This window comes from Geotrypetes seraphini, chromosome 18, assembly GCF_902459505.1.
Source record: "Geotrypetes seraphini chromosome 18, aGeoSer1.1, whole genome shotgun sequence".
NCBI lineage: Eukaryota > Metazoa > Chordata > Amphibia > Gymnophiona > Dermophiidae > Geotrypetes > Geotrypetes seraphini.
The window spans coordinates 894651-919449 of record NC_047101.1 but is presented as its reverse complement, the minus strand read 5'-3'; the positions used below and the strand labels follow the sequence as shown (position 1 = coordinate 919449).

The 24799-nt window shown below is 46.6% G+C and overlaps 1 protein-coding gene across 6 annotated transcripts in view; it reads right to left on the bottom strand.

The window, feature by feature from the left end:
* Window positions 1-1802: 1802 nt before the first annotated feature.
* BRD8 (bromodomain containing 8) overlaps window positions 1803-24799 on the bottom strand; it is a 107668-nt gene continuing 84671 nt past the window's right edge. For 3 of the 6 annotated variants that reach the window (XM_033927009.1, XM_033927010.1, XM_033927011.1), the window contains exons 20-21: window positions 3756-3800; window positions 1803-2154 (exon numbers count right to left, since the gene is read on the bottom strand). In XM_033927009.1, the coding sequence (XP_033782900.1) occupies window positions 2095-2154; window positions 3756-3800 (105 nt within the window). In that variant the 3' untranslated portion in view covers window positions 1803-2094. Of the gene's footprint in view, window positions 2155-3755; window positions 3801-5783; window positions 5895-6101; window positions 6176-24799 lie in introns of all 6 variants that reach the window. The other 3 variants (XR_004537470.1, XR_004537471.1, XM_033927012.1) reach the window with 3 other exon arrangements.

The following is a 24799-nucleotide window of genomic DNA, read 5'->3' as shown; positions in this document are numbered from 1 at the left end:
AAAGTGGAGTGCCGCAAGGGTCTGTTCTGGGACCGGTGCTATTTAACTTATTTATAAATGATCTGGAAATTGGAACGATGAGTGAGGTGATTAAATTCTGTTCAAAGTTGTTAAAACACATGCGGATTGTGAAAAATTGCAGGCGGACCTTAGGAAACTGGGCGTCCAAATGCCAGATGAAATTTAAGGTGGACAAATGCAAAGTGATGCACGTTGGGAAGAATAACCTGAATCACAGTTACCGGATGCTAGGGTTCACCTTGAGGATTAGTGCCCAAAAAAGGGATCTGCGCGTCATCATAGACAATATGATGAAAAAGAAAAGTTACTTACTGTAACAGGTGTTATCCAAGGACAGCAGGCAGATATTCTCACTAATGGGTGATGTCACAGACGGAGCCCTGGTACGGACACTTTAAAAGTGCATTGCCACTTTAAGAACTTGGAAAGTTCTCGATAGTCCGCACCCAAGAAGGAATCTGCATGAAATCTTCTGCCCATGTACAGCGACGGCCAAAAAAGCAAATAGGATGGTAGGAATTATTAAAAAAGGGATGGTTAACAAAACTAAGGATGCTATAATGCCCCTGTATCGCTCCACGGTGTGACCTCATCTGGAGTATTGCGTTCAATTCTGTTCTTATCTCAAGAAAGATATAGTAGCGCGGGAAAAGGTTCAAAGAAGAGTGACCAAGATGGTAAAGGAGATGGAACTCCTCTCGTATGAGAAAAGACCAAAACGGTTAGGGCTCTTCAGCTTGGAAAAGAGACGACTGACGGGAGATATGATTGAAGTTTACAAAATCTTGAGTGGAGCAGAACGGGTACAAATGGATCAGTTTTTCACTCCGTCAAAAATTAAAAGACTAGGGGACACTCGATTAAGTTACAGGGAAATACTTTTAAAACCAATTGGAGAAAAAAATTTTTCACTCTGAGAATAGTTAAGCTTTGGAATGCATTGCCAGAGGATGTGGCAAGAGTGGATAGTATAGCTGGTTTTAAGAAAGGTTTGGACAAGTTCCTGGAGGAAAAGCCCATAGTCTGTTATTGAGAAAGATATGTGGGAAGCCATTGCTTGCCCTGTATCGGTAGCATAGAATATTGCTACTCCTTGAGTTTTGGCCAGGTACTAGTGACCTGGATGGCCACCGTGAGAACGGGCTACTAGGCTTGATGGACCATTGGTCTGACCCATTGGGCTATTCTCATGTTCACTGTCTTCCTTTTCTTCAGTTTCAGTTATTTGTCCAGGATAATTGTCATATCATATACCTCACATATCCACGGTATATCACCTAAAAGAAAGAAAAATCTGTCTATCCAGGAACCATCATAGATAGGTTTGTGATAACCCCCCCCCTTCCAGTGGATTAGAAAAAGAGGTAATTGGTGAAAAGAAATTACCCTGTTTGTTTGTGTGACACTCTTTCTACCAAACACTTCATTAATATGGTTCAGACACTGAGCCCAGATTACTATCCACCCGCCGGAGCAGATGTTACAGGAAAACTACTGGATAAAAGTGTAGGCATTTGATATACTGCCCTACCTTGGAGAAGTTTAAGGCAGTTTAACCTGAATAATAATCAAATAATCTTAAGAATTTTCCCCAACTGTTCCGGTGAGCTCGCAGTGAAAGTATGGTACTTGGGACAATGGAGAGATATGTGATTTGCCCAGGGTCACAAGCAGCAGTACTGGGATTGAACCTGCAACTTCAGGGTCCTAAGGCAGCAGCTCTAACTACTAGGCTACTCTGCCAATGGACAATGGCTAACAAAAAATTTCTGCAGCATCTGCACTTTACACATTTATATTTTATTAATAATAAAATTGTTCTTTACACTTTACATTACAGTATTTACCCATTCCGGTTCCAAAGCACTGATAAAACACAACTAGGCTTTATGCAACAATTGCTGCCCCACTTCAGATTTTGACCTAGTGAAGTCCAATCAGTTTTTGATCTAGCACGAAGGAAAGTAGCTCAGGACAAGAAGTAAATAATGATAAAAATCAGTTGTCGAAGAGAGGTGAACCGGTACTTGGCTTCCCTGGGATGCAAGCAGATGTCCAAAGGCTAGCACTTTATCACTTCTTCATCTTCATATCAGCCTCAATGGCACAGCGTCGACCCCTTGTACCCCCATCCTGCCAAATGTTCAATAAAATAAGAAAATAGCAATGAATTAGTGAGTACAAGTACAGATGGAGTCAACACAGGGACAGGAAAAGTATCAACATAGGGGCAAGCTCAGAATCCAAAGGGAAGAAAGCACATTAAATAAATGTGATGATCTGAGACTACTATACAGCTATCAGGAAATAAGGTTTTATGACAAAAAGTTATAAAGGTGGGAGAGGAAAGCCAATAAATTAGGAAATATTTTCTGTAAATGAGGGACCCTCAATGGTGATTTATACTCCCTCTAAAGACTTCCTTAACATTTGCTATTCCTATGTTGTTTCTGAAAGTGCAAAATCAAAGACAGGATTAAGAGTCATGGGTACAAAACCTGCTTCGGCCATTGACATTCACTGTGACCTTGGACAAATCACTTTCTTCCAATGCCTCACATATCACTTAAGGCTGTGATTTATTGTTTTTGCCTGTAACTGAATGCAAAGTACCTTGGTATAGGGTACTTTATAAATACCACCACCATCTGGGAACTTGCTAACTTAACAGACAATTTATAGGGTCCTGAGATGACAGCACCCAATCACCCCTATTTGCAGTCCTCTCCTTTTGCTTGTTGGCTACCTGACAAAGGTTTGCAGCCTGCTCCAGTGGGAGAGTATCTGCAAAATCAAACCCACTGGACACTAAACTTCAACTAAAGACTCATATAGAGCTGGTAGGTTTCTTCAAATTTCTAGCCCATTTGAGAGCAGACTCAACCATCATTGAGTGTGGAAGAAAGCTGTGTAGTTTCTCTTTTTAAATAAAGTCAGTTTTGTAACCAAGGAAGTGTGGAGAGGGCTACACATCAGGATTTGAGCATGGAAGATAAATATTGAAGGGGACATTGTGACATAAGCCACACAGGAAGGTCTATCTGTGGTTGTCTGATCTTACTCGTTTTTAATTGGCAAGAGAGGGCAGTTCCATGCAGGCAGCAGCCACTGGGAGACCTTACCATTATGTGCATTATCCTGTCTATCTCCAGAGAAGTGTAATCTTGAGTAAATAGAGAATCTGTCCGATTCCTGCTGCAGGGTTCGGTGTCCACTGCTCATAATTTCCCTTGACCCCAAAATAAAGTTCCCACTTACTGGGCAACCCAAATAAACTCAGAGAAAAAACTAAGCCGACCAAAACAAGGCTCAGATTGAAATTTTGCATACTAGATCGTTCACTTTATGAAGAAACTCTTTCTCAGAGTAACTGTTTAATTATATTTCATAGAGCTACTTTCATACTTAATTAAAAAATCATCCTAAGAGACTTTTCATAAGGTGGATGATCTAGTGTGCAAAATATTAATCTGAGGGCTCCTTCCATTTTTCTCTATATATTTTAGTGCCTTGTTTTGGTTGGCTTAGCTGTGTTTTCGGGGGGATTTCTCTAGTGAGATGTTTCCCTTGAGGCTTTTATACTACTCAACTAGCGAGTGCAGATCACAGCTCCAAAATAGCATAATGTGCTATCAATTAACTCTCAAAGCCAAATCAAATGCCCATCAACTCCCTTCTCCGTTAGAGGCATCCCTCCCATTTCCCCTTGCATATCGCAGTCACTCAATACTTACAAAGAGAGAGAGAAGGAAGGCAGGAGAGCCCATGGGAACACTGTCCTGTTAGAGGACAAACAGAAACACGCATCAGATTCCATGGAAACTCTGACAAAAGCAACAAAAGCCATACACACTCAAATCCACCTAAACATATATGCGACACAGCTACACTCACATGCATCCAAAGTGATACACAACCAGGAACATACAGTGTAAAACGTATGTACTGCAGACAGTATGTCACAGGCACAATTTTAGTGATTTTTCACAGCATATTTGCAACTTTCCAATTTGTACAATCATGAAGACAATGAACATTTATTTTAAAAAAATGTGAAAGAAGATATTACCGAGGCCTAACCCTGAAACTAAACCATCCCAACATAAATCCATATGTTCTCATCAGATTTCCGGTCCCACATTGTTTTCCAATTTTCCCTCCACTGCACTGCTGCCTCATCTTTCTCATTCTGTGCTTTTTCTGTCTCTCACCTCTGTGTCCTTACTCTCCAAGGTGCTCCCCTCTTCAAATGCTGTTCCTAGATTCCCCCAACATTGCTCTCCACCTTTATCTGTCTCGTCCCATCAATTTCCTCACACAGCTTTCTGCATCTTCCCTGTTGAACACAAAAATTTAATCTTTTCTGCCTGAGGCAGATTTTTTTCCTATTGCCTACCTTTACACCTCTGTGCCTATCCTGCACTGCTCTATACCTCTTTCCTATAAACCTTCCACTTCTCTCCCTTTTCCTAAGCTGTACTCCACTTTTTTCCCCTTAACTCTCCTATAATGTTCATCTCTCTCTCTCCAACCTTCATCCTTTTCTCTCCTCCCCATGGCATACTGAGACAACATATAACACAAAAAACATGCACACAATTTTTGGCAGGTATGGGTGTCTGTCAAGACACACATGTAACACACATTCATCCCATTACAAGTACAGGCATATACTGGGGCACAGATGTTGCACAAGCTGAGCAACAAGAGAGATAAAGAGATAAGCAAATAGGTGAAGAAACAAGGGGACCAGGCACACAGACTACAGCAAGGGAGGGCCACCTTTATACACAGGGCTGCATGAATGTCACTACTAGCCCTAGCAGGTTGCAAGATCATGTAATGTCGGAACTGGAAATGCACATTGCTCCATTAACCTTCCGTGATAAATAAATAGCTAAAAGTGATGGAAACAAATGCTAGAGTGGCTACCAATAAGGATAGTTCAACAAGGATAAAATGACAAAACTTTAGTACCAAGAAGAAAGAAGCAACAGTAAACAAATGCACCAAACCCGCTACAACCTGAGGAAAGTGAAAAACCTGGCCACCATCACCACACAACTTTTCAGTTCCAGTTCCTGCCAGTTTATTTCAACCTCTGATCTCTAACTTGTTAAGCAAAACTGTCAGTTTTGAGTCACATGCTGATATAAAGCAATCCCACAAATGTGAAATCTTTCAGCTTATAAGCCGTGTTTCCCTCTCCTCTCCCCTCCTCTAACCTTCTTTAAATAGCTACCCCCCCCCCCCCCCCCCCCATTTCTATTATCTGGAATCTTTCATGCATCTAGGAATTCCTTCTCTGCCATGAAACAATTTTTTTTTCTCTTCAGTCAATCTTAGGTTTCAAGAGAACCCGTAATGGTTTATGGCTTTTGTTTAATATACCACAATCCATATCAAAATATAATAAATTATATAATAGTAATAGAAAACCCAATTACAAAATCAATTTAGAAACATAGCCAAAACATTCAACTAGCAAACTATTCTCTATGAAAACTAAAAATTGAAATGAGATACAAATAAAACAAGCTGTTTTAGAAAATTAAATAGCTTCTGAAATAAAACATTAAAAAAATACAACTTCCTCTACAAATAAAATACCTTAGTCTCCCATAAAGAAAAAAGAGTCTGAGCTGGGAAGGCTAAATGTCTTCTTAATAAAAAGGCTTTCAAATGTTTCCTGAACCAAATGAATTTCTTCAGAGATGGAGAATCGCAGAAGACAAGAACTGAGTCTGCAGCAGTGTACAAACCTCAACTGAAGGGACACACAATAAAAAGTTGTTTTCTGATATCAGGTCCAGTCTGGGATATATTTCTCAGTTTATCCATAAGATATTGGGGACCCACACTATGATTTAAACCTGAGATCCAAAAGAAATAAGCCAAAACTGGTGAAATGTTGTCATACATCATATGTCCAAAAGTAGCCTGGCAGCTGAGTTCCTACAGAAAAGAAGAATTCCTTAATTTCCCTGATCCAGGAACCAGATGACCCAATGTCAGAAACAGAGTCCGGTCCAAATAGTTCCTCACCCATTACAAAAGAAATGGCTGAAAAGATTAGTTACTTGCTGATTTAGGAAATATATAGCGCCTTGAAAAAGTCTTCAGACCTTTGTATGTTTTTTTCACATTCTGCTATCTAAAAAATACAAATTGAAAAATATTAAAGTAGGAGTTGGTTTCACTGATCTACATAACATGCTCTAACAGAACAATAAATTAACAAATCAGAGAAAAATATTAAAAAGCTATCATTGTGTAAGTCTTCACACCCACATTAACTCTGGTCCTCAAAACTGCTTTAACAAGGCCCATAATAAGTTAAATAGAGCTCACATATGTCCAAAAGTGACAATCTAGTGGCTCAGAAAGAAGAAAGCAAATGTCTAAAGTGCAAAAGTCAAGAGCTCAGAGCTGAATCCAATAGAAAATCTATGGTTAACAGCAATCCACAGATGATACCCAGCCAACAAGAAAACGCTTAAGCTAATCTGCCAAGGATTCCTCTCTGAAGCTAGGCGACACTTATCCTTTAGGACTGAAGACTGCAAAAGGTGCCGAGAGTCAAAGGGTAGGAAGGCTTATACAGTCAAAACTTCTCATTTTATTTTTTAATCGCTATTTGAAAAGGAGAAATTAGGTTCTTACCTGCTAATTTTCTTTCTTTTAGACTCTCCAGACCGGTATAGCCTTCACTGATGGGAAATAGCTCACTTTAACCAGCAGGTGGAGACCGAAACCAAACTTTGGTTGTAGTACTAAATACATTTCCCCTCCGAATCCGTGGATTCGGTTATTCGCGATTTTAAAACAAAAAAAACATTTTAATTTGCGGGCTATTTTAAGCCCTGTAACCCCCCCCCCCCTTAATTACCTGGTAGTCTAGCAGGTTTTCGGGGCAGGAGCGATCTTCCCACACTCCTGCCACGTGCAGATCGCTCATAGGAAATGGCTGCCTTGAGCTTCCGTCATAGTCTCAAGAGACTATGGGAACTCAAGGCAGCCATTTCCTGGTGTCGAAAAGAACCCCAAGGTACTCCATGGGCTGAGACGGAGCAAACCAGTTCTTTGACAGGTTGAATACCCATCCCAGCGACTGCAGGAATTCCACAACCTGAGCTGTAACCCGGGAGCTCTCCTGAAAAGATTTTGCTCTGATCAACCAGTTGTCCAGGTAGGGGTGAACCAGAATGCAACGCCACCGCAATAGCCACTATGATCTTGGTGAACGTCCGCGGAGCCATGGCCAGACCAAAAGTGAGAGCACAAAACTGGTAGTGCTGAACCAAGATCGCAAAGCGAAGGAACCGCTGATGGGAGGCGCGAATTGGAACATGCAAGTAGGCCTCTGTCAGATCGAGAAAGGTCAGAAATTCCCCCGGCTGAACCGCCAGAATGACAGATCTCAGGGTTTCCATGCGAAAAGACAGATCTAAGATGGGCCAAAAGGTCCTCTCTTTCTTGGGCACCACGAAGTAAATTGTATCTGCCTGTGCCCCACTCCTGCGGAGGCACTGGTACCACTGCCTGAAGATCTAGCAAGCGAAGTGTCTGGCGAAAGGCCTGCTTCTTCCAAGCCAGCTGACAAGGAGCAGCAAGAAAACGATCTGACAAAGAGCAGGAAAGTTCTAGAGTACAACCATCCTGCATCACCTCCAGGACCCACTGATCCGATGTGATAACGGCCCACCCTTGGTAAAACTCTCGCAACCAAGCACCCACCAGAACCAAGGGAGGCGCCAGCAAGGAGTCATTGGGCTGGACAGGCAGCGGGGGAACTGACAGAGGAATCACACCCTCCCCAACAGGCCCCACACTGAAAGAAACAGCCCCATGGCGACCCCGAGGCTCAGCATGCACTAAAAGAAACGGCCCTGGGGCAACCCTAAGGTTGGGAAGGAAGCAGCCCCTTGACCAGGGTGATATCTGTGGAAATCATGCAAACACCCCTGAGCAACGCCTCCCCGCACAGTCCTCAGGAAGATGGGGGCACCTTAGAATCCAAAAGGGAAACTGTGTCAGCTTAGCCTTAGATGACATATCCACCAACCAAGCCTGAAGCCACAAGGTACGATGAGCGACCACCCCGAGTGCCATGGACTTAGCTGATGCTCGCAACAGGTCATACAGAGCATCAGAGAGATAAGAGGTACCCATCTCAATTTTGGCTACTTCCTGAGCCACCAAGGACCAGTCATTGGACTCACGATCGAGGACACGCTTGGCCCACTGAAAACAGGCCCAAGCCACCAGACCACCATATATCGCTTGAATTGCTAAGGCAGAGACATCAAAAATTCTGTACGCTCCTCAGAATCCCGTAAGGCTAAGATGCCCTCAATGGGAACAGTATGCTGCTTCGTGATGGCGGAGACCACTGCGTCCAACACGACTTAAAGGTATCACTATTCCCCTCCGGGATGGGATACATGTGGGCTACAGATCGCACAAAATGAAAGGGCACCTCCGGCAATTTCCACTGTGCAAGAACAATATCTCAAATATTCTGATGCATAGGAAAAGAGCGGGATGCAGAGTGAATCCCCTAAGCAGAGGGTCCACCACACCTTTGCGTCTTCCTCAAAATGCAGCAGCGAAGAGACCTGAATAATAAGCTCCTGGAGCTCTTTCCGCTGGAAAATGCACACGACAGACGCATCCTTGCCAGCTGACAGAACCACAAAGCTGCCGCAAACGGCATCTGTCCCCCCATGAGGATCCTGGAGGTCTCCCATAAGGTCCAGGTGCTCATCAAAAGAAAACTGCTCCTCATAAGCAAAATCATCGTCTCAAAAAACCATCAGCCGCTTGGAGAGAGGAGGAGATGGGGACACAACCGGCACTAAAGGGGCCGAACTGGAATGGACATCGAGGGAAACCCTCACGCCGAGACCCCTGGGGCGGAAGCAGGACCCCCGCCGCCTGAAAGTTAGCCTTACACAAGGCAAAATCAAAATCAGAGGGAAAACCACCTGGCGGCCCAATGGGATTCCCTGCCACAGCAGAGGACCCAGCAGAAACCTGCCCCGTCTCTCAAATAAACAGGGAAGGTCACCTGAAGCTACAGACAAGATGCTTCCCACCAAAAATGGAACCCCCTAGGCCTGCAGCGGTAGGAGAGTCCCCAGCACCATCAGCAGTAAGGGAAACCTTATTTCCCTGACCGTCAGCAGCTGCGGGAATCCCTTGGTGGGCAGTGAGGGAAGCCTGGGCTTCCCCGCTGTCAGCTGCCGGCAAGCGAGGATTCCCCTTCACGCCGGCCTGCACACCATGTGTACAGGCTGGCCACGGCTGCCTCGCGTCTGGAGCACTTTTTCCCTTTAAAAGTGCTCATTGCACAATATGCGACCTAGCTGAAATAGAAATGCCGGTTAACAATAAAAATGCAACAGACAAGGGAAGGATCCAAGTTTATCCAAGTTTATTAAATAATTTGATTAATCGCCTTCTCTACATTCAAGGCGATGTACAAAATAATACAAATAATTATAAACATAGGTAAAATATTGTATAAATAAACAATGTTACAAAAACAAACACAATTTAAAATAAGAATTAAGTTGTTACGTATTATATTGAAACAACGGGAAAGTTCATTAATGGTTACATTCTATATTAAATTCAAAATACAAAGGTAAAAACATGGGGGGGGAAGAAAGACAGTAAAAAGAGTGGATAAAAAATAATAAGGAGAAATTAGGTTCTTACCTGCTAATTTACTTTCTTTTAGCTTCTCCAGACCAGTAGAGGTTAACTTTACGATTGGGTATATATCTAATCATGACCAGCAGGTGGAGACTGAAAACAAAACTTTGGGACAGTATATCCTAGCCCCTCCTCTCTATTTCCCTCAGTCTGCCGAATAGCCAAGCAGAACCAAGAACTGGAAACAACAGAGAGAAAAAACAATACTCCGAAAGGAGTAACCAATAACATACCCAAAAAATGCTGTTGGAAAATGCAGAGGAGAAATTCCCGAAGGAAGAAGGTCCCCACAGCTCGCCAGCTAAGCCAGCCGAGCCACAGCCGCTGTTCTTCAATTCTCCCCGGCCCTAGAAAAATACTAGAACCCGCAGCAAAAACCAAAAACTGCCCGCGCAACAGCCCCAACAACAACAACAACAGACAGGGTGGGGACCTCTACTGGTCTGGAGAAGCTAAAAGAAAGTAAATTAGCAGGTAAGAACCTAATTTCTCCTTCTTTAGCACTCTCCAGACCAGTAGAGGTTAACTTTACGATTGGGACGTACCAAAGCAGTCCCTCTCACGGGCGGGACCCCCGAAGGGCCGATACCAGAACACGCTCACCGAACACCGCGTCCCGACGCGCCTGAACATCTACCCGATAATGCCGAACAAATGAATGCAAGGAGGACCAAACCGCAGCCTTACAAATATCCACCGGAGGCACGAGCGACGACTCAGCCCAAGAAGCCGCCTGACCCCTAGTGGAATGAGCCTTGAGAAACTCCGGAACCGGCTTCTGACTCAGAAGATAAGCGGAAGCGATCGTCTCCTTGATCCAGCGCGCAATAGTAGCCTTAGAAGCGCCAGCCCCCCGACGAGGACCCGCCAGAAGCACAAAGAGATGATCGGAGCTCTGAAAATCCCGGGTCCGCTGCACATAAGCATGGAGGACCCGACCGACATCCAACTTGCGCAGCTGTCGTTGCTCAGAAGAACCCTCCCGACTACCCAAGACCGGGAGGACCACCGATTGATTGACATGAAAAGGAGAAACTACCTTCGGCAGAAAGGAAGGAACAGGCCGCAAAACAACCCGCTCCTTTGAAAACTCCAGGAAGGGAGCCCTACAAGAGAAAGCCTGTAGCTCCGACACCCGTCTAGCGGAAGTAATGGCCACCAAAAAGACCGACTTCAGCGTAAGGTCCTTCAACGAACAGCCGTCCAACGGCTCGAAAGGAGGGCGCACTAGAACAGAGAGAACCAGATTGAGATCCCAAGAGGGAATCGAGGGCCTTATGGGAGGCCTGAGCAACTTGGCCGCCCTAAGAAAGCGAATCACATCAGGAATGGCTGACAAACGCTGACCTGTCACCAGCCCCCGAAAAGCCGACAGGGCCGCCAGATGAACCCGAAGAGAAGACCAGGCCAGGCCCCTATCCAGGCCATCCTGCAAAAACTCTAGAATGTTAGGCAGAGAAGCGCGAAAGGAGACCACTCCCCGCGCTCGGCACCATTCCTCAAAAAGACGCCAAACCCGTACATAAGCCCGAGAGGTAGAAAGCCTCCGGGACCCCAAAAGTGTAGAGATCACCTTGTCGGAATATCCCTTCTTACTCAGGCGGCCCCTTTCAAGAGCCAAGCCGTAAGACAAAAGGGAGACGGGTCGAACATGGGAATGGGACCCTGCGTCAGAAGATCGCACTCGAGAGGCAGAGGAAGAGGATCCGCCACCAGATGCCTCACCAGATCCGCATACCACGGACGACGAGGCCAATCCGGAGCCACCAAGACCACCAGCCCCGGATGGCGAACAATGCGAAGCAGTACTCTGCCTACTAATGGCCAAGGAGGGAACACATACAACAGCCCCTCCGTTGGCCACGGTTGGACCAGAGCATCCAGACCCTCGGCCAGACCGTCCCTGCGACGACTGAAGAAGCGGGGTACTTTGGCGTTGCCACTTGTAGCCATCAGATCCATCAGGGGCTGCCCCCAAGCACGCACTAGCAACTGAAACGCCTCGGCGCCGAGACACCACTCTCCCGGATCCAAGAAGTGACGACTGAGGAAGTCCGCCTGAACGTTTTCTACCCCGGCAATGTGAGAGGCCGAGAGGTCCAGAAGATGCGACTCCGCCCAAACCATGAGCCGAGCCGCCTCCTGCGCCACCAGAGTGCTCTTGGTGCCCCCCTGACGATTGACATAAGCCACCGCCGTGGCATTGTCCGACAGGACTCTGACCGACTTGCCCAACAAAAGGGAGTGGAAAGCCAACAGCGCCAGCCGGACCGCCCTGGTCTCCAACACGTTGATCGACCAGGAGGCCTCCTCCGTGGACCAGGTTCCCTGAGCAGAGTGACCCAGACACTGGGCCCCCCAACCCAGGAGACTCGCATCCGTAAGGAGCACCGTCCACTGCGGAAGATCCAGACCCACCCCCTGAACTAGGTGAGGGGTCCGGAGCCACCAACGCAGACTGCAGCGCGCCAAGCCTCGCAGGGGAACCGGAACATCCATCCCGTGCCTCTGGGGAGACCACCTCCGGAGCAGAGCATACTGAAGAGGACGCATGTGGGCCCGCGCCCACCTCACCACGTCCAGGGACGCCGCCATCGACCCCAGGACCTGGAGGAAATCTCGCGCCCGAGGACACCGGGACGCCAAAAGCAGGCGAATCTGAGACTGCAATTTGCTCACCCGGGCCTCTGGGAGGAAGACCTTCCCCAAGGAGGTGTCGAACAGCACCCCGAGGTACTCCAGACGCTGAGCCGGAACCAACCGACTCTTGGAAAGGTTGACCACCCAGCCCAGCGACCGGAGAAACTCCACCACCCGAGCCGTAACCCGGTAGCTTTCCTGCAACGACTTGGCCCGAATTAACCAGTCGTCCAGGTAGGGGTGTACCAGAATGCCCTCCGACCGCAAGGCTGCCGCGACGACCACCATCACCTTGGTGAACGTCCGGGGAGCCGTGGCCAGCCCAAAGGGAAGCGCACAGAACTGATAGTGCCGACCCAAGATCGCAAAGCGCAGGAAACGCTGATGAGAGGTCCGAATAGGAACATGCAAGTAGGCCTCCGTCAGATCGAGAGAAGTGAGAAACTCCCCCGGCTGAACCGCCAGAATGACCGACCGCAGCGTTTCCATACGGAAAGAGGGAACCTTGAGAGCCCTGTTGACCCCTTTCAAATCGAGGATGGGCCGAAAAGTCCCCTCCTTCTTGGGCACCACAAAGTAAATGGAGTACCTGCCCGTGCCCCACTCCGGGGGGGGCACCGGAACTACTGCCCTGAGATCTAGCAAGCGCTGAAGGGTCTGGCGAAAAGCCTGCTTCTTCCCCGGAGTCTGACACGGAGAAGCGAGGAAAAAATCCGGCAGAGAGCGGGCGAACTCCAGGGCATAACCGTCCCGCACCACCTCCAGGACCCACTGATCGGACGTGATCTCGGCCCATTTGGGAAAAAAGTCGCGCAGCCGGGCCCCCACCGGAACCAAGGGGGGCGCCGGCAAGGCGTCATTGTGCAGGACGGGAAGCGGGGGAACCGGCGGAGGGGTTCCCTGCCCCCCGACGGGCCCCCCGAAAGGGCTGCATGCGCTGGAAGAACCGACCCCGGGAAAACCCCGGAGACTGGAAAGAAGCAGCCCCACGCCCAGGGCGATACTTGCGAAATTCCCGCAAACGCCCCCGGGCCGCACCCCCCCGAGACGCCGGGCGGGCACGGTCCTCCGGCAAACGGGGAACTTTCGAGTCCGACAGAGTCTGAATTAACTTATCCAAGTCCTCTCCAAATAAAAACGACCCCCGAAAGGGAAATTTAGTAAGCTTAGCTTTGGACGCAGCATCCGCCGCCCAAGCGCGCAGCCACAACACACGCCTTGCGGCCACGCCAAAAGCCATGGACTTAGCCGAGATCCGCACCAAGTCATACAGAGCATCCGAGAGGAATGAGGCAGCCATCTCAATCTTTGCTACCTCCTGATCCACCAGAGACCAGTCGTCAGACTCTCGATCCAAGACCCACTCCGCCCACCGAAACACGGCGCGAGCGACCAGTCCCCCACAAATAGCCGCCTGGACCCCAAAAGCAGAGACTTGAAAATTTTGCTTAAGGATGGTCTCCAATTTGCGCTCCTCAGAGTCCCGCAAGGCAGAACCGCCCTCAACAGGCACGGTATGCCGCTTGGAAATAGCCGAGACCACCGCATCCACGACTGGCGAAGCTAACGTAGCCCGATCCCCTTCAGGAATGGGATACAGGCGAGCCATGCTGCGCGCCAGCCGAAACGGCGTCTCCGGCGTTTTCCACTGCTCAAGAATAATATCCCGAATATCCTGATGCATAGGAAAAGAGCGGGAAACGGAACGGATCCCTCGTAACAGAGGGTCCCCCACACGCGGAGTCTCCGGCGGCGCGTCCTCAAAACGCAAAGCCGAAGAAACCTGTTGAATAAGGTCAGGCAGCTCATCTCTCTGAAAAAGGCGCACCACGGACGCCTCGTCACTGGAGAACGGGAAACCCGACAACCCGCCGCCAGCTTCCGTCCCCTCCAGAGGGTCCTGGAATTCCTCAGAAGGGTCCAGGTCCTCCTCCATACCGACACGTTCCTCCGACCACAAATCCTCGTCCCACGACACCCGCGGACGCTTGGACAAGAGAGGCGGCGGAGGGGACGTCACGTCAGACGAGAGAGGCAAAGCCGCAGGGAGCGCGGAGGAAACCCCACCCCCCGAGACCCCCTGGGCGCAACCGGGACCCCCAGCCGCCTGAAAATAGGCTTTGCATAATGAAAAGAAAAAATCAGGGGAAAAACCCCCCGAGGGTCCCAAGGGACTCCCTGCCACAGCAGGGGACCCAGCAGAAACCTGCCCCTGCTTAGACAAAACAGGGGGAAGGTCACCTGAGGTGGAAGACAAAATGGAGGGGCCAGACAGAGAAGATGGCGTCTTTCCCGCCAAAACAGCTCCCTCCACAGCCTGAAGCGGCTGAGAGACCTGAATAGTCTCAGCCGCTAAAACAGGCAAGCCGGCATCAGCTGTCAAAATATCAGCTGAGAGGGAATCCTCTAAAACCCGACCGTCGGCGGCTCGGGGAATCCCTCCGTGGGCGGACGGAGAAGACCGGGCTTCTCCACCGTTCCCTGCCGACTCGCGAGGCACCATCGGCGGGGAGCTCTGGGCGCCTGCAGCCGCTGCCGACGGAGCTCCTCCACCGCACCGGCCTGAACACCGCTTGCACAGGCCGGCCGCGAGTGCCTCGCGTCTGGAGCACAATGAGCACTTTTTCCCTTTAGAAGTGCTCATTGCTCCATACGCGACCTAGCTGTAAAAAAGTGCCGGTTAGTTGAAAAAATACAGTAAAATACAGTTTTCTTAAAGGGATACAACCCTCCAGACCAGCACTACCTCAGGATTTTTTTTTTTTTTACAGAACAGACTCCACAGGCTCTCGAAGCAATATGCCTTGCTTGATTTAGGGGGCAAGGCTTACTGCTGAGGCTCCTCTAAAAAAATATGGGGAGGTGGAGGAAGTGGGGGGAGGGACCCCGCTCGTGACCCGCCGGGTTTGACACCCCCGAGGTCGGACGAACCCCCAAACAGAGTCCGTCCAAGCTCCGTCCGGCTAAAAACAGGGACAATAAACCTCTAAACAAATTCCAACAGCCCTACCAAGGGAGATGGGTACAGATCACTCAACACCTGCTGGAGACTGAAAGAAGACTGAGGGAAATAGAGAGGAGGGGCTAGGATATACTGTCCCAAAGTTTTGTTTTCAGTCTCCACCTGCTGGTCATGATTAGATATATACCCAATCGTAAAGTTAACCTCTACTGGTCTGGAGAGTGCTAAAGAAAAGATCATTATTCACTAAAAGCATCGTTAAAAAGGAAACTTTTGAGCTTAATCTTAAATTTTTCAAGGTTCTTTTCTTCTCTTATATGTATTGGGAGATCATTCCAGGACTGAGGAGCTGTCACTGAAAAAATAGTGAGCCGTCTAGTATTTATGATTTTTAACGAGGGAATGGTCAATAGATGTTGATCCTGTGATCTCAATGTTCTAGAAGTGGTATATGGAATTAAGACTCTATGGATAAAAGCGGGAGTTTGAAAAATGAGAGTTTTAAACGTGAGCAGGCATATCTTAAATAAAATGCGGTGTGCTACAGGAAGCCAATGAGATTCTTTAAGTAAGGGTGTGACGTGGTCAAATTTTTTTGCTTTGTGAATTATTTTAATAGCGGCATTCTGCACAATTTGAAGACGTCTAATTTCTTTATGAGATAAACCTTTGAATAAAGCATTACAGTAATCGAGTTTAGAGATGACTAAAGAATGAATCAGAATGTTGAGAGATTTTGTACATAAGAATTTAGAGACAGAGCGAATTTAGTGTAGTCTGAAAAAAGTAGATTTAACAACATTACTTATGTGGTCATGGTATGATAATTTATTGTCAAATATAATACCTAAGATTTTAATATTTTGTTGTATCTGTAATGGATTGCCATTAATCGAGATTGGGGTAATAAATGAACTACTATCCTTCCATGGGAAGAGCATCGCGTTGGTTTTAAGAATATTTAATGATAACTTGTTAGTATCCAGCCAGTGATGAATCTGATCCAATTTGTTATTTATTGCTGTTATTTCCTGTGTATTCTTGGGGTCAATTGGATGTAATAATTGTATATCATCGGCATAGGCGAATACCAAAAAACCAATGGATTGACATAAAGTCATAAGTGGAGCGAGAAAGATATTAAATAAAATAGGAGAGAGTATTGATCCTTGAGGGATACCATATGGTAATGTGAAATTGTTAGAGTTAGTATTGTTAAAGGTGACTATAGAGGAACGATTTTCAAAGTAGGATGTAAACCAGCTAAGGACTTGATCAGTCACACCTATGGAGTGAAGTCTGTGTATTAAAAGAGTATGATCAATGGTATCAAAGGCTGAGGATAGATCAAGAGAAATCAATACAACAGAGGAGTGGTGATCCAGATGATACAGTATCATTGTAGTCATCCCAATCAAAGAGTGCTCTGTAGAGTGGTTTTGTCTGAACCCGGTTTGATTTGGGTGCAATATGTTGGTTTTTTCTATGTATTCTGATAATTGATTATATACAATTTTTTCTGTTATTTTAGCCAAATATGGTAAAGTTTGGTAAAGGATCCCTTCAGACCAGCACTGCCTCAGAATTTTTTTTTTTTCCTGAACAAACTCCACTGGCTCTCAAAGCTATATGCCTTGCTGGTATCAGTGGCAAGGCTTACAGCTAAGGCACCTCTACAAAAATATGGGGACGTGGAGGAGAGGGACTCAACTCATGACCTGTCGAGTGTGACATCCCCGAGGTTGGGCAGACCCCCAAACAGGGTCCCCCCAAGCTCAGTCCGGCACGAGAATGGGGACAAGGAGCACTATACATATTCCAACAGCCCTAAATAAGGAGAGACTGAGCAAAGACTGGGGATACAGCTATTTAGTACTACAACCAAAGTTTGGTCTCAGTCTCCACCTGCTGATCAAAGTGAGCTATTACCCATCAGTGAAGTCTATACAGGTCTGGAGAGGTGATAAAGAATTTCTTTAATTTTTCTTTCATGTTGTGTACTCCAGTGAAACAAACATAATTGAATGCATTTTGAATTGTATTTCTTAAGACAGTAGAATGTGTATAAGGAAGATTTGACAGAAATAAATGCACAAATGCCATGTTAAACATGGGTTGGTGAGGTAACAAAGTTCTCAGGGAGAAATCAGGTCTTACCTGCTAATTTTCTTTCCTTTAGTTCCTCCAGATCAGCACAAACAAATGGGTTATGCACTCTCATCAGCAGATGGAGACCGAGGAACACTGATTTCCAAGTTAGCCTATTAAGTGAGCTGTGCATTCCCCTGAAAGTCAGTTCCCAAATAGCCAAGCAAAACTTCCAAAAAAGAACAAAAGAAACATTCCCTCAGCGCACCAAACCTGTATCCCATCTCAGGGACACATGTGCAGCTGCCCATTCATTATCTGCTGCCATTAAATGACACTCTACTCTTTTTTTGTAAAACAAGGCAAAATAGCCAAACAAGCTAACCATGAACCAATGCCTCACAACCCCAATCACCACACCATTCATGGACAAATAATCATATCTTAATCTATAAACTAGGATACACCTGATATGGGTGAGCTTTGTGCCATTCTGGAGGGACTAAAGGAATGAAAATTAGCAGGTAAGGCCTAATTTCTCCTTTCGTAGGGACCAGCACAGACAAATGGAGACACATCAAAGGTGGGACCCCTGAAGTTCTGCTTCCAAGAGTTGTGCCTTGAAGGCCACATCCTGACAAGCCTGTAAATCCATTCGACAGTGATACACAAAAGTAAGATATTATTAAGGTGCTTGTATTCCACCAACTCCCAGAAGGGTTCAAAGTGGATCAGAAAATGCTGTATATATGTGACAATAATCAGAGCTGAAACTTTTTAAAATAAATATGTCTTTAAATTTTCCTGAAGCGATAAGAAGAAGAAAACAATTTTAGATCATTTGGGAGAGACTGCCAGATCTGAACCTATTTATGTGAGAAAGAGCTTTCTAAAACTTAATTTACTGTACACCTAAAGGAAAAGGTAAGTAAATTAAATGAGAAACACTCATTCTAGAATTTCTATGATTGAGGGGGGAACGAAAACAAGCTGGGTTAGAGCCCTCAGATATTTCAGAAACCAAGCATGCAAGCTTATATGGGCAGCCAATATAAAATTCAAAGTGTAGAAAGTGATTATCTGCGAGAGAGCTATATAAGCTGCTGCAATAGTCTAGGGATGATAAAACTAAAGCCTGAACTAGCATGACAAAATATTTTTCTAAAAACAATGGATATGGGAGACGAAGCTGACTGATTTTAAAAAGAGAAGACTACACCCACTGTCCTACAAATTTTGAGAGAGAGCACCAGGGAGCATTCTGTTCAAGAAGCCAATTGACCCCTAGTAGAATGAATTTTAAACAATGACAGGACTGCTCTTCCCTTAAGAAGGTAGGATGATGGCACTACCTCTTTGATTCATCTAGCAATAATAGCATTGGAAGCTGCTCCTCTTTCTTATGACCTTCCAACAGAACAGAAAATCTCCCATCTTTCACAGGTACATAGGCAGGGCCCTATAGACATCCAGCTGATGTAACTGTCACTGCTCAGGAAATCATCATCCTCTCCCAGCACTAGCAATGATACCGACTGACTGAGATAAAAAACAGACACCACCTTAGGGAGAAAGAACAAACAGACTAAAGATCACTTTGTCCTTCAAAGACAGCAAAAGGGGCTCCTTGCATGAGATGACCTGCAACTCCGAAATTCACTGAACCAAAGAAAAAGCCACCAAGAACACTCTCTTCAAAGTAAGATGCTTCCGAACACTGCTCAAGGTTAACCACTTGGAGTCCCCTAAGGGGGGACAGCGTGTCCATCCTGTAATCTTAATGTCCTATGTGCCTTTCAAAGGCCTACTTTTGAGCCTCTGGTTAAGTTCACCCTTAAGATAGTGTTTTTGATGACAATTACTTTGGCCAGACATGTGGTCAGAATTGCAAACTATTCCGTGCTGGGACCTGTTCCTCCATTTAATGGAGGCAAGATGATCTCCATCTAAATCAGCTCATTCTTCCCTCATTTCACAGGGAGGATTATCCAGATAAGTATCGATCCCTCCGGTGTTTGGATGTGTGTGGAATTTTGAACACATATCTTGAGGTCAACAAAGAGTTCAGATATTCAGATCTTTTTGACTTGTTTGCTGGCTGCAAAAAGAGTGAGCAGGATTCCAAGCCTACCATTGCTTGATGGCTGAAGGATGCCTTTTGTTCATTATAGTGGGTAGACATCCTCCTTTGGCCCTCAAAGTGCATTCCAGGAGGGCTCAAGCTACTTTGTTGACCAAGTCATAATCTATTACCATTGAAAAAATTTGTAGATCTGCCACATGGTCCTCAGCTCACATGTTTCTGAAATGGAAGGAAAAATTAGTTCTTACCCGATAGTTTTCTTTCCTGTAGTTCCAACTAGAGAATGACACGGTGGCGGTTACCCGCAGCTAGCCGCGTTTAGCTGCGGGTAACCCGCCGGAACGGGGAATGAAAAATAACAGTCGCTGCGGGGACGGGGACAAGGCCATTCACCGCCCGTGGAGCGGTGAATGGTCTTGTCTCCGCAGTGAGGCATTCAGGATCGCGCGGTCCACGCAGCCACCGCCCGCCCGTAGCATTTAGCCAGCTCCCTCCCTCTACCTCACCTTTAATTCTGAGTTTGCGGCTTTCATTTTCCTGAGCCGCACGCGTTCAAAAAGTCGTGCACGCGCAGCTACGCAAGTCCATCAAGCTTCTCCTCTGACGTAACCGGAAACAGGAAGTTGCAGGAGAGGAGAAGCTTGATGGACTCGCGCAGCCGCACGTGCGCGTCTTTTTAAACGTGTGTGGCTCGGGGAAAAAGGAAGTCGGCAAACTCAGAATGTAAGGTGAGGTGGAGGGAGGGAGCTGGCTAAACGCTGCGATCGGGTAGGTGGGGGCTGCTAGACCACGAGATCGCGTTTGTTCCCGGCTCATACTAGGAAGGAGGGAGTGAAAGGAAAAAATATTCTGGGCCAAGGGGATGAAGAGGCAAAGAAAGAAACCCACAGCAGGAAAGAAAGGCAGGTGAGCCAGATGCTGGAAGCAGGGCGGGGGGGAGAAAGAGGGAAAGCAGTGTTGAAAAGAAGAGACACGCTGGTATGGAAGAGGAAGATAGGGGAAATCTGGACAGAGGAAGGTAACAGAAAGAGGGGAAATTATGTGCATGGGGCATAGGGACAGAGACATAAAGGGGACATGCCATGGGGATGGTATATGGACACGGGGGTGGGGGGGCAATGGCAGATACATAGGAGAGATATTAGAAATGGGAAAAATAGGAACACAGAAGTGAGATAGTTTGTGGGAATGGGACAGGGACAGAGCTCGCAGGCTCCAGCGGCTTGCACAAATTACATTGTAACGTGCCACGAAAATAAGAGGGAGGGAGGTAGATAGATAGGCCACGCGAGAGGAGCTGAAGGGTGGTAGAAAGGAACAGATTGTAAAGGAGGGAGGGAAGGGTGGTGGTGGAAAGGAATAGAACAGACATTGAAAGAGGGTAGAGAGGAACAGACCCTGAAGGGAAATGTGGAAGACAGAGTAGGGAGAAGATGCTGGAAGGGAAGAAGACAGATGCCAGACTATGGGGGAGCGGAGGGAAGAAGATGGGTGCTAGACCAATTGGGGGAGGGTAAAGGGAGAGGCACAGTAACAGCAAATGGAAGACGCAGAGAGAAGACACACAGTGGATGGAAGGAATTGAATGAGAAGATGTGGAAAGCAGAAACCAGACAACAAAGGTAGAAAAAAATTCTATTTATTTATTTATTTTTTGCTTTAGGATAAAGTAGTATATTAGTTGTGTTGATAAAAATTTATAAACAAAGCCCTGCCAGCTGAACATCTCTTTCTCTAGTTCAGCAGCAGGAACTTTGATTTATAAGAAAGGAATAAGCTAAATATTACAGTACTAAGGCTTATATGGATGCTGCGGGGATGGTGACGGGGTGGTGAATGGGATGGCAGTGGCGGTGACGGGGCGGTGAAAGGGATGGCGGTGACGGGGCGGTGAAGGGAATGGCGGTGACGGAGCGGTGCAGAGGATGGTGGGACGGGGACGGGGCGGTGACGGGGACAGATTTTTTCCCCGTGTCATTCTCTAGTTCCAACAGATCAATCCAGAGGCCCACCCTTGCTCTAGGGAATTGTCAGGCTTTTTTCTGTGTATATATATTCATAGCTCATATGAGTTTTCAATTGATTTGTTTGCAGAAGTGCCACTCCTGGAAGTTATACAGCAATGTTCATTCTGGGGCTGAGGGCTAGGCTCTCTGGATCAGTCTGTACTGACTGTTACTTTGAAACCACAAACTAACCAGAGCTTGACAAGTTTCTTAGTTAAGAGACAGCAGATTTTCTCTTTCTCCTTTGGCAGAGCTGTATCATTCTCTCTCATCTCCACCCGCTGGTAAATGGACATTACCTGCAAGTCTCTGGATTGGTCTGTTGGAACTACAGTAAAGCACAGTTACTTTCCGTAACAGGTGTTATCCAGGGACAGCAGGCAGATATTCTCACATGTGGGTGACGTCATCCACGGAGCTCCAGTATGGATAGCTTTAAAAGTGTATTGTCACTTTAAGAACGTAAGAAAGCTTTCAAACTGCCAGAACTGCACATGCGTGAGTGCCTTTCTATTTGACGCAGACTCACGGCTTTTCAGTTCCATAAGCAAGCTAAGAAGCCAAGCAGGGGAGGTGGGTGAGTTGTGAGAATATCTGTCTGCTGTCCGTGGATAACACCTGTTACGGTAAGTAACTGTGCTTTATCCCAAGACAAGCAGGCAGCATATTATCACATGTGAGACTCCCTAGCTTACTAGAATGGGATTGAGGGAGTAGTGGCCATTAAGAAAATAAATGTTACAATACTGCTTGGCCGAAATGACCCTCCCATCTGGAATTAAATTCCAGACAGTAGTGAGATGTGAATATATGTACTGAGGACCAAATAGCAGCTTTACATATTTCATCAATAGGAGGTGAGCATAGGAAAGCAAGAGAAGCTGCCATAGTTCAGATCTTGTGGGCTGTGACATAACTCCCAGTTGCAGCAAAGCCTGAGCATAAGAGAAAAGGATACAAACCATTAACTCTGTAGATATAGTTCTCTTGGATACAGGACATCCCACCTTATTAGGATCAAAGGAGATGAAAAGTTGAGGAGATGCTATATGTGGCTGAATTCTCTATAAGAAGGAAGCCCAGGCTCGTTTGAAACGAAAGTATGAAGAGCTGTTTCTCCAGAATGAGAAACAGTTTTAGGAAAGAACCCTGGAAGTACGGTAGATTGATTTAATGACCTTCTGTGACTACTTTTGGAAGGAGCTTTGGATGGGTGCAAAGCACAACTTTGTCATGATGAAACACTGTGATCAATGGATCCGCCACCAGTGCTTGAAGTTCACTCATTCTTCAAACAGAAGTAAGAGAGATGAGAAAAAAACATTGTCCAAGTATTTCAGATAAGCCAAAGACATTGGTTCAAAAGAAGACTTCATAAGGCTAGAGAGAACAATATTGAGATCCAAAACTACTGGAGATAGTTTGAGAGGTGGTTTGACCTTGAAAAAGTTTGTTAATGAATCTGGACACAACAGGATGAGCAGTAAAGAGGTTTACCATCAACTGGGCTGTGAAAAGCATTGATAGCACTGAGATGAACTCGAATCAAAGTGGTCTTGAGGCCTAAATTAGATAAATGCAGAAGAAATCCAATACTACATATATAGAGCTGGATATAGCATCATGACAATGAAAAGTACACCAAGTGGAAAATCGTGTCCAGTTCTGTTGGTAACACTGCTGTGTAGGCGGTTTTCATGACGCTTCTAAGATATGTCTGACAGGATGAGAAAGATGAAATTCAGTCCATGTCAACCCAAGAGGTACCAAGCTGTCAGTTGTAGCTTGAAATGCAGAAGATATACGTGACTCTACATTAGAAGAGATGGAAAAGTCTGAAGAGGCATTGGTTCCTTGATGCTGAGCTGAGGTAGAAGGGAGAACCAAAGACGCCTGGGCCACCGAGGGCCAACAGAATCATGCTGGCCAATTCCTGCTTAAGCTTGTTATTGAATAAGAGTACCCAGGAAAGGGACTTGGGGGTAATGGTGGACATGACAATGAAGCCGTCGGCACAGTGTGCAGCGGCCGCTAAGAGAGCGAATAGAATGCTTGGTATAATCAAAAAGGGTATTATAGCCAGAACGAAAGAAGTTATCCTGCCGTTGTATTGGGCAATGGTGCGCCCGCATTTGGAGTACTGCGTCCAATATTGGTCGCCGTACCTTAAGAAGGATATGGCGTTAGTCAAGAGGGTTCAGAGGAGAGCGACACGTCTGATAAAAGGTATGGAAAACCTGTCATATTCTGAGAGATTGGAGAAGCTGGGTCTCTTTTCCCTGGAGAAGAGGAGACTTAGAGGAGATATGATAGAGACTTATAAGATCATGAAGGGCATAGAGAGAGTAAAGAGGGACAGATTCTTCAAACTTTCTAATAACAAAAGAACAAGAGGGCATTTGGAAAAGCTGATAGGAGACAGATTCAAAACAAATGCTAGGAAGTTCTTCTTTACCCAACGTGTGGTGGACACCTGGAATGCGCTTCCAGAGGACGTAATAGGGCAGAGTACGGTACTGGGGTTCAAGAAAGGATTGGATAAATTCCTACTGGAAATGGGGATAGAGGGGTATAGATAGAAGATTACTACACAGGTCCAGGACCTGTTGGGCCACCGCGTGAGCGGACTGCTGGGCATGATGGACCTCGGGTCTGACCCAGCAGAGGCATTTCTTATGTTCTTCTGTTCTTAAGCATCTCGAAGATGATAGGGATTGGAGGAAATGCATAAAGAAACTTGCGTGGCCAATCCAAAAGAAATGCATCCGGTTCCAGGCAGGGAGAAAACTGCCTGGAGCAAAATTGAGGCAACTTGTGATTGTGGGGGGGACGCAAACAGATCTATCTTTTCTTCAGGGCTCGACTTAGGAGCGTGAGAGCACCGCTCCGCCCCTCCCCTGAAACCAGCAGGGGAGCCTGCTGCTACAAAAAGCCCAGACCCATCGCCCGAGCCCCGCACCGAAACCTGCGGGCATTTCATTTCTTTTCTTCGGGGCTCAACTTAGGAGCGTGAGAGCACTGCTCCGCCCCTCCCCTGAAACCAGCAGGGAAGCCTGCTGCTACAAAAAGCCAAGACCCAACGGCGCACCAAGACTTCTCCGTACTAGCCCTTGAAAGAACCCACCATAAAGGTCACCAACTTGATCTAGCAACCTTCTCCTCCAAAGACCTACTCTACCCTAAGATTCTTTGGGAACTACCCACTTGGACAGACACCCTATGGTCAGACCACCGACTATGCAACCTTCAACTTAACTGGCAAGCAAGACGCCACACATC